The 10,559-nt window shown below is 50.3% G+C and overlaps 1 protein-coding gene across 1 annotated transcript in view; it reads left to right on the top strand.

The window, feature by feature from the left end:
* LOC140399679 (uncharacterized) overlaps positions 1-2,554 on the top strand; it is a 93,652-nt gene extending 91,098 nt beyond the window's left edge. Inside the window, exon 5 of the mRNA XM_072489223.1 lies at positions 1,650-2,554. Within this exon, the coding sequence (XP_072345324.1) occupies positions 1,650-2,219 (570 nt within the window). The 3' untranslated portion in view covers positions 2,220-2,554. The remainder of the gene's footprint in view (positions 1-1,649) is intronic.
* The last annotated feature ends 8,005 nt before the right edge of the window (positions 2,555-10,559 follow it).

The raw sequence follows: 10,559 nt of genomic DNA, 5'->3' as shown, positions 1-10,559 counted from the left end.
GAACCTTAGTTAGGCCACACTTGGAGTACAGTGTTCAATTCTGGTCGCCACACTACCAGAAGGATGTGGAGGCTTGAGGGAGGGTGCAGAAGAGATTTACCAGAATGTTGCCTGGTATGGAGGGAATTAGCTATGAGGAGCAGTTGAATAAACTCGGTTTGTTCTCACTGGAACGACGGAGGTTGAGGGGCGACCTGATAGAGGTCTACAAAATTATGAGGGGCATAGACAGAGTGGATAGTCAGAGGCTTTTCCCCGGGGTAGAGGGGTCCATTACTAGGGGGTAGAGGTTTAAGGTGCGAGGGGCAAGGTTTAGAGGAGATGTACGAGACAAGTTTTTTACACAGAGGGTAGTGGGTGCCTGGAACTCGCTACCGGAGGAGGTGGTGGAAGCAGGGACGATAGTGACATTTAAGGGGCATCTTGACAAATACGTGAATAGGATGGGAATAGAAGGACACGGACCCAGGAAGTGTAGAAGATTGTAGTTTAGTCGGTCGGCACGGGCTTGGAGGGCCGAAGGGTTGTACTTTTCATTGTTGGCTGCCTCCCCTCCACGCTTCACATATTTCCACGTAAACAGTCACGGGGGTCACGTTGAGCCAGAGGGCGGGGCCAAGGAGCCGCCAGTCAAACCGCACCCCCACCCCCTCTTCAGTTGTCTGATCCCGACAGCGACGTCACAATGGTTCGCTCGGGCCACAAGGGAGCAGTTGTGGTTTTCGGCCCTGTCACGTTGGATTCAAGCATTGTTATTTTCCCCCGCCTCCCCCATCCCCATTCCATTTATTTATGTAAACAGTCACGAGGCCGTGGCGAATAGTCTACCAGATGGTACCAAGGAAACCGACATCTTCCCTCCCACTCCTTACTCCATTTTGATTTCCATCTCCACATGCAGATTTTCTATGTAAACGGTCACGCGCAATGCTGGGTGCAATCCACCAGGTGGCGCCAGGGAGTGGACGTCCCCCCTTCTCCCACCCCATCCACCCTCCTTGCTCCATTTCGATTTGCATTCCCGTGGCATTGCGCTCTCCAACTTTCCTCTCCCCATTCGGTTTTTCTATGTCAACAGTCACAGTGAGGTGGAGGGCGCAGTCCACCAGGTGGCGCCGAGGATCAGGCTTCATCCATCCGTTCCCACCACCCCAGCCCGCTCTTCCCCCCCCCCCCTTCATTTTGATTCCCGTGACCTTGCGCTGTTGAACATTCCCCGTCCCATTCAGTTCTCCGATGTCACAGTGCGGTGGCGGGCGCAGTCCCCCAGGGGGTGCCAGGGAGCGGGCGGTCGTCCTTCCCCCTCCCCACCCCCCTGGGCCTGGTTTAGCACAGGGCTAAATCGCTGGCTTTGAAAGCAGACCGAGGCAGGCCAGCAGCACGGTTCGATTCCCGTCCCGGCCTCCCCGAACAGGCGCCGGAATGTGGCGACTAGGGGCTTTTCACAGTAACTTCATTCGAAGCCTACTTGGGACAGTCAGCGATTTTCATTTCATTTCATTTCACCCGTTTTCTCAATCCCCATTCAGTTTTTCTATGTCAACAGTCACGGGCAGTGGCGGGGAACGGCCACCGCACGGCGCCACCGAGTTCGATTTTTTTTTTTTTTTTCTCTGCTTCCACTTAACGCTGACCTCTCCTCTCGACAGATCCCAGTGACATGTAGCCCCAAGTATGTACAGGCTTTCGAACCCAAGAGTAAGCTACAGCACAGGGGCGGAGGCGCGCTAACTTTGCTGGACTGCACCGATCTGTTCTTCGAGGCCCAGTCCAAGGAGCGCACGCCCACGCCGGGCGCCTGGCGGCAGCCGTACCGCAACCACTATGTCAGGCGGGGCTACGCCCTGGTGGCCCCGAGCGGCTACCTGACCTTCGCCTCGGGGACGGCGCTGAGCGACGGGTCGGCGGCGGCGGCGGAGGACGAGGAGGAGGAGGAGGAAGAGGAGGAGAGCCAGGAGGGCGCCGAGGCGGCGGGAGGCGGCGAGCGGGGCCTGGCCGGCCTGAAGCTGCCCACCTTCTTCGCGGGCGGGGCCCTGACCGAGGAGCAGCGGGGCCTCAGCCGGCAGGTGCTGAGCGTCAGGAGTCACGTGGACAAGGTGCTCAACTTCCGCTTCCTCAAGTGCATCTACCCCCGCACCATGGAGTCGCAGGTCGACCGCGCGTGGACCATCTGCTCCTACCTGGCCTGCCTCCTCCACGAGCCCATGGGGCTGAGGTGAGACCCTCTGCGCGCCACCTGAGGCGGGCGGGGAGGGGGGGGAGGGGGGTGTGGCGACGGCCCGCCTCTCCCCTTCGATCTACCAGTCTCTCCGGGCGATCATTCCAAAGTTGCGCCGCCTCCTGCAGTCGAAGTGCCCGGCTCTCCAGGAACAGTGGGGTGGGGGGGGGGGGGGGGGGGGCGGATAGAGAGTACGGGCCGTTCTGTGAGAGAACGAGCCTGAAGGCCAAAGAGGACAGAGGCAGCATCGCTCAGGGAGAGGCAGGTCTCAACCCAGATCTCGGACTGCAAACATTCCCCGAGCTCCTTTTAATAAAGTACTCCTGATTCACAGAACTCCCCAAGTCTCCAGTCTCTTCCTTCAATGGGTGCCATAATTAAGACAAATTCCTCGAGGCTCGATTTAAGGAATTTTATTTGCACCAATGTATTTGCGGAGAGAGAGTGTTCCAACTGCATAGCCAGTGCACCGCACTTTGAGATTCGATTGAAGGAAGCATATCTTTATAGTCTGAACTAACAGCTCGAAGTAAACAGGCATGTTTATATTAAATAGACCTTGGAAAGTACGTACGATGAAATACGTAGTAAGCATGTTCTTGCTCTTGGCTAAAAGCAACTCGAGTACACATTTTGCTATCTTTCGGAGGACAATGTGTTTTTGTCATAAAGCCAAGACCAGAATATTTCAGCATTTTTGCTAAAAAGCAGTGTTAACTGTAGTCCAGCATTTCCCAGCATGCTTCAAAATTGGCAACTCATTAATTTCCCTTCCCCAATTCCCTCCTTGTTGATCTTTTGATCAACACCTTTCAGTAAATTATCGTGTCCTCCGAAGAGAAGGGTGGTTTATAGTAAGAACGTAAGAACTAGGAGCAGGAGTAGGCCACCTGGCCCCTCGAGCCTGCTCCACCATTCAATGAGATCATGGCTGATCTTTCGTGGACTCAGCTCCACTTTCCGGCCCGAACACCATAACCCTTAATCCCTTTATTCTTCAAAAAACTATCGATCTTTATCTTAAAAACATTTAATGAAGGAGCCTCTACTGCTTCACTGGGCAAGGAATTCCAGAGATTCACAACCCTTTGGGTGAAGAAGTTCCTCCTAAACTCAGTCCTAAATCTACTTCCCCTTATTTTGAGGCTATGCCCCCTAGTTCTGCTTTCCCCGACCAGTGGAAACAACCTGCCCGCATCTATCCTATCGATTCCCTTCATAATTTTATATGTTTCTATAAGATCCCCCCCTCATCCTTCTAAATTCCAACGAGTACAGTCCCAGTCTACTCAACCTCTCCTCGTAATCCAACCCCTTCAGCTCTGGGATTAACCTAGTGAATCTCCTCTGCACACCCTCCAGCGCCAGTACGTCCTTTCTCAAGTAAGGAGACCAAAACTGAACACAATACTCCAGGTGTGGCCTCACTAACACCTTATACAATTCCAGCATAACCTCCCTAGTCTTAAACTCCATCCCTCTAGCAATGAAGGACAAAATTCCATTCGCCTTCTTAATCAGCTGCTGCACCTGAAAAACAACTTTTTTGTGACTCATGCACTAGCACACCCAGGTCTCTCTGCACAGCAGCATGTTTTAATACTTTATCATTTAAATAATAATCCCTTTTGCTGTTATTCCTACCAAAATGGATCATCTCACATTTGTCAACATTGTATTCCATCTGCCAGACCCGAGCCCATTCACTTAGCCTATCCAAATCCCTCTGCAGACTTCCAGTATCCTCTGCACTTTTTGCTTTACCACTCATCTTCGTGTCGTCTGCAAACTTGGGCACATTGTCCTTGGTCCCCAACTCCAAATCATCTATGTAAGGGGCACGGACGTACGACAGTTCCCTGCGTGTTATGAGCCTGATAGCAAGGAGGCAAGGCGGCTCGGGCTCTTCTCCCGTGTTAGTACAATAAAAATATCTTGCGCAACATTAAAACAGTAACCATACGACAATCAAGATTGCAATGGCGATTATAATTCCTCTATCCTGCCGACTACGCCAATTTGTCGTGGAAATCATAATAAAAGAGAAATTCCTCGAGGTTCAATTTAAGGAAATTTATTTGCACCAATATATTTGCGGAGAGAGAGTGTTGCAGCTGCATAGCCAGTGCACCGCACTTTGAGATTCGATTGAAGACAGCATGTTTTTATAATCTGAAGTAAACAGGCATGTTTATATTAAATAGACCATAGAATATTTACCACTGTACTCGCAAATTGACCAAAGTCTCATCGGAGATGTCTGTGCAGCAGCCACTGCCAATCAGGGCACAAGTACCTCCCTTTTCAGCTGACAAGAAATCAAAGGTCATTCGTAGGGGGTTCGAGCTAGATGGGTAGACACCTGGCCGGGCAACAGGAGACAGAGAGTAGTGGTGGAAAGGAGTGTCTCAAAATGGAGAAAGGTGACTAGTGGTGTTCGACAGGGATCTGTGCTCGGACCACTGTTGGATTGGATTGGATTTGTTTATCGTCACGTGTACCGAGGGGCAGTGAAAAGTATTTTTCTGCGAGCAGCTCAACAGATCATTAAGTACATGGGAAGAAAAGGGAATAAAAGAAAATACATAATAGGGCAACACAACATATACAATGTCATCTACATAAGCACTGGCATCGGGTGAAGCATACAGGGTGTAGTGTTAATGAGGTCAGTCCATACGGGGGTCGTTTAGGAGTCTGGCGACAGTGGGGAAGAAGCTGTTTTTGAGTCTGTCCGTGCGAGTTCTCAGACTTCTGTATCTCCCGCCCGATGGAAGGAAGTTGGAAGAGTGAGTAAGCCGGGTGGGAGGGATCTTTGATTATACTGCCCGCTTTCCCCAGGCAGCGGGAGGTGTAGATGGAGACGCTGGATGGGAGGCAGGTTCGTGTGATGGACTGGGCGGTGCTCACGACTCTCTGAGGTTTCTTGCGGTCCTGGGCCGAGCAGTTGCCATACCAGGCTGTGATGCAGCCCGATAGGATGCTTTCTATGGTTTGTGATGTACATAAATGATCTGGACGAAGGTATAGGTGGTCTGATTAGCAAGTTTGCAGATGATACTAAGATTGGTGGAGTTGCAGATAGCGAGGGGGACTGTCAGAGAATACAGCAGAATGTAGATAGATTGGAGAGTTGGGCAGAGAAATGGCGGATGGAGTTCAATCCAGGCAAATGCGAGGTGATGCATTTTGGAAGATCGAATTCAAGAGCGGACTATACGGTCAATGGAAGAGTCCTGGGGAAAATTGATGTACAGAGAGATCTGGGAGTTCAGGTCCATTGTACCCTGAAGGTGGCAACGCAGGTCGATAGAGTGGTCAAGAAGGCACACGGCATGCTTGCCTTCATCGGACGGGGTATTGAGTACAAGAGTCGGCAGGTCATGTTACAGTTGTACAGGACTTTGGTTAGGCCACATTTGGAATACCGCGCGCAGTTCTGGTCGCCACATCACCAGAAGGATGTGGATGCTTTAGAGAGGGTGCAGAGGAGGTTCACCAGGACGTTGCCTGGTATGGAGGGTGATAGCTATGAAGAGAGGTTGAGTAGGTTAGGATTGTTTTCGTTGGAAAGACGGAGGTTGAGGGGGGATCTGATTGAGGTCTACAAAATTCTGAGAGGTATGGACAGGGGGGGGGCGGGGATAGCAACAAGCTTTTTCCAAGAGCGGGGGGTGCCAATTGCGAGGGGGTCCTGATTTCAAGGTGAGAGGGGGAAAGTTTAAGGGAGATGTGCGGGGAAAGTTTTTTACGCAGTGGGTGCCTGGAACGCTTGGCCAGCGGAGGTGGTAGAGGCGGGCACGATAGCCTCATTCAAGAGGCATCTAGACAGGGCAACCGCTCTTGTTGCAACCATCTCAGTTTCTATCTGGTTGCCAGCTCCCGCAGTGTCATTAGCTCCCTGCTCAAGGATGTCTCGCACTTCGAGTAGTTCGTACGGTAAGGTGGGACATAGGGGGTTGCCAATTCAAGGTCTGGTCGCACTGACTCATGTCAAAGAACAAGAACAAAGAACAGTACAGCACAGGAACAGGCCCTTCGGCCCTCCAAGCCCGTGCCGACCACGCTGCCCGACTAAACTACAATCTTCTACACTTCCTGGGTCCATATCCCTCTATTCCCATCCTATTCATGTATTTGTCAAGATGCCCCTTAAATGTCCCTATCGTCCCTGCTTCCACCACCTCCTCCGGCAGCGAGTTCCAGGCACCCACTACCCTCTGCGTAAAAAACGTGCCTCGTACGTCTCCTCTAAACCTTGCCCCTCTCACCTTAAACCTACGCCCCCTAGTAATTGACCCCTCTACCCCGGAGGAAAGCCTCTGACAATCCACTCTGTCTATGCCCCTCATAATTTTGTATACCTCTATCAGGTCTCCCCTCAACCTCCGTCGTTCCAGTGAGAACAAACCGAGTTTATTCAACCGCTCCTCATAGCTAATGCCCTCCATACCAGGCAACATCCTGGTAAATCTCTTCTGCACCCTCTCTAAAGCCTCCACATCCTTCTGGTAGTGTGGCGACCAGAATTGAACACTATACTCCAAGTGTGGCCTAACTAAGATTCTATACAGGTGCAACATGACTTGCCAATTCTTATACTCAACGCCCCGGCCAATGAAGGCAAGCATGCCGTATGCCTTCTTGACTACCTTCTCCACCTGTGTTGCCCCTTTCAGTGACCTGTGGACCTGTACTCCTAGGTCTCTCTGACTGTCAATACTCTTGAGGGTTCTACCATTCACTGTATATTCCCTACCTGCATTAGACCTTCCAAAATGCATTACCTCACATTTGTCCGGATTAAACTCCATCTGCCATCTCTCCGCCCAAGTCTCCAAACAATCTGAATCCTGCTGTATCCTGACAGTCCTCATCGCTATCCGCAATTCCACCAACCTTTGTGTCGTCTGCAAACTTACTAATCAGACCAGTTACATTTTCCTCCAAATCATTTATATATACTACAAAGAGCAAAGGTCCCAGCACTGATCCCTGTGGAACACCACTGGTCACAGCCCTCCAATTAGAAAAGCACCCTTCCATTGCTACTCTCTGCCTTCTATGACCTCGCCAGTTCTGTATCCACCTTGCCAGCTCACCCCTGATCCCGTGTGACTTCACCTTTTGTACTAGTCTACCATGAGGGACCTTGTCAAAGGCCTTACTGAAGTCCATATAGACAACATCCACTGCCCTACCTGCATCAACCATCTTTGTGACCTCCTCGAAAAACTCTATCAGGTTAGTGAGACACGACCTCCCCTTCACAAAACCATGCTGCCTCTCACTAATACGTCCATTTGCTTCCAAATGGGAGTAGATCCTGTCTCGAAGAATTCTCTCCAGTAATTTCCCTACCACTGAAGTAAGGCTCACCGGCCTGTAGTTCCGTGGATTATCCTTGCTACCCTTCTTAAACAGAGGAACAACATTGGCTATTCTCCAGTCCTCCGGGACATCACCTGAAGACATTGAGGATCCAAAGATTTCTGTCAAGGCCTCAGCAATTTCCTCTCCAGCCTCCTTCAGTATTCTGGGGTAGATCCCATCAGGCCCTGGGGACTTATCTACCGTAATATTTTTTAAGACACCCAACACCTCGTCTTTTAGGATCTCAATGTGACCCAGGCTATCTACACCCCCTTCTCCACACTCAACATCTACCAATTTCTTCTCTTTGGTGAATACTGATGCAAAGTATTCATTTAGTACCTCGCCCATTTCCTCTGGCTCCACACATAGATTCCCTTGCCTATCCTTCAGCGGGCCAACCCTTTCCCTGGCTACCCTCTTGCTTTTTACGTCCGTGTAACATGTCGACTGAGTGGGTCTCATGTTTATGCTGCCTCCAGTGTAATTGGGAAGGATCAACTCGAGCGACTGGCGTGTTACATTAAATCTAGTCCTTTTAAACCTGTCCATATCGTATCCAGCTGAGCTCCAATCTAACATATCCTGTGTATCTTCCCCATGCCTAGCATTATTGCGTCGCAGGGCCCTTCCCCGAGCTTCTGGGATTTTGTGTACTAACCCAACAACTGGATTTATTTACCCTCTCTGCGTATGAGCGAGACATGTATATTAAGGTGTTCGTATGCAGTTTACCCTCTACATGACGTTGGATTAATATATAAAAACATCAGCGCCGTCATTCTCTCCAGGTCAGAGTTTCGCTGGTACTCTCAAAATTCCGTAGGTACTCTCAAAGTTCCGTATGATGCAGTTCGCACGAGTTTATCATAGAATTTACAGTACAGGAGGAGTCCATTCGGCCCGTCGAGTCTGCACCGGCTCTTGGAAAGAGCACCCAACCCAAGGTCAACACCTCCACCCCATCCCCATAACCCAGTAACCCCACCCAACACTAAGGGCAATTTTGGACACTAAGGGGCAATTTATCACGGCCAATCCACCTAACCCGCACATCTTTGGACTGTGGGAGGAAACCGGAGCGCCCGGAGGAAACCCACGCACACACACGGGGAGGACGTGCAGACTCCGCCCAGACAGTGGCCCAAGCTGGGAATCGAACCTGGGACCCTGGAGCGGCGAAGCAATTGTGCTAACCACTGTGCTGCCCCAAAATTTTAGAGCACCCAATTAATTTTTTCCAATGAAGGGGCAATTTAGCGTGGCCAATCCACCGACCCTGCACATCTTTGGGTTGTGGGGGGGGGGGGGGGGGGGGGGGGGAGGAAACCCACGCAGACACCGGGGGGGGGGGATGTGCAAACTCCGCACGGACAGTGACCCAGAGCCGGGATCGAACCTGGGACCTCGGCGCCGTGAGGCAGCGGGGCTAACCCACTTCGCCACCGTGCTGCCCCGGTCGCGTGGATCCTGTCTGGCATTTCTTTTACTTTAACGGCTGTTCGGGGAGAAAAATGATCTTTGTTCAGTCCTATCACAAACACTTGATCTCCAGGTTTACAGGGTGTGTATTTCCCTCTTTCGGATGCGTCTGAGCCTGTCAAACCTTTGCATGTTTTTCTTTTCAGCGGTTCCACACATGGGCTGGGCACATTTTAGTGATGTCTCATCTGCCCGTATAAGAACATAAGAACTGGGAGCAGGACATCTGGCCCCTCGAGCCTGCTCCACCATTCAATGAGATCATGGCTGATCTTTTGTGGGCTCGGCTCCACTTTCCGGCCCGAACACCATAACCCTTAATTCTTCAAAAAACTATCTATCTTTATCTTAAAAACATTTAATGAAGGAGCCTCTACTGCTTCACTGGGCAAGGAATTCCATAGATTCACAACCCTTTGGGTGAAGAAGTTCCTCCTAAACTCAGTCCTAAATCTACTTCCCCTTATTTTCAGGCTATGCCCCCTAGTTCTGCTTTCACCCGCCAGTGGAAACAACCTGCCCGCATCTATCCTATCTATTCCTTCATAATCTTATATGTTTCTCTAAGATCCCCCCCTCATCCTTCTAAATTCCAACGAGTACAGTCCCAGTCTGCTCAACCTCTCCTCGTAATCCAACCCCTTCAGCTCTGGGATTAACCTAGTGAATCTCCTCTGCACACCCTCCAGCGCCAGGAGTCCTTTCTCAGGTAAGGAGACCAAAACTGAACACAATACTCCAGGTGTGGCCTCACTAACACCTTATACAATTGCAGCATAACCTCCTTCGTCTTAAATTCCATCCCTCTAGCAATGAAGGACAAAATTCCATTCGCCGTCTTAATCACCTGTTGCACATGTAAACCAACTTTTTGCGACTCGTGCACTAGCACACCCAGGTCTCTGCACAGCAGCATGTTTTAATATTTTAATATTTTTTAATAACCCTAACGTCCTTTCTCAGGTAAGGAGACCAAAACTGAACACAATACTCCAGGTGTGGCCTCACTGACACCTTATAAAATTGCAGCAGAACCTCCCTAGTCTTAAACTCCATCCCTCTAGCAATGAAGGACAAAATTCCATTTGCCGTCTTAATCACCTGCTGCACCTGAAAACCAACTTTCTGCGACTCGTGCACTAACACACCCAGGTCTCTCTGCACAACAGCATGTTTTAATATTTTAAATATTTTTTAATAACCCTAATGTCCTTTCTCAGGTAAGGAGACCAAAACTGAACACAATACTCCAGGTGTGGCCTCACTAACACCTTATACAATTGCAGCATAACCTCCTTCGTCTTAAACTCCATCCCTCTAGCAATGAAGGACAAAATTCCATTCGCCGTCTTAATCACCTGTAAACCAACTTTTTGCGACTCGTGCACTAGCACACCCAGGTCTCTGCACAGCAGCATGTTTTAATATTTTTTAATAACCCTAACCCTAACGTCCTTTCTCAGGTAAGGAGACCAAAACTGAACAC

The sequence above is a fragment of the Scyliorhinus torazame genome, chromosome 23, assembly GCF_047496885.1.
Source record: "Scyliorhinus torazame isolate Kashiwa2021f chromosome 23, sScyTor2.1, whole genome shotgun sequence".
NCBI classification, from domain to species: domain Eukaryota; kingdom Metazoa; phylum Chordata; class Chondrichthyes; order Carcharhiniformes; family Scyliorhinidae; genus Scyliorhinus; species Scyliorhinus torazame.
The sequence above is the reverse complement of the archived record's forward strand: the minus strand, read 5'-3'. Positions and strand labels throughout refer to the sequence as shown.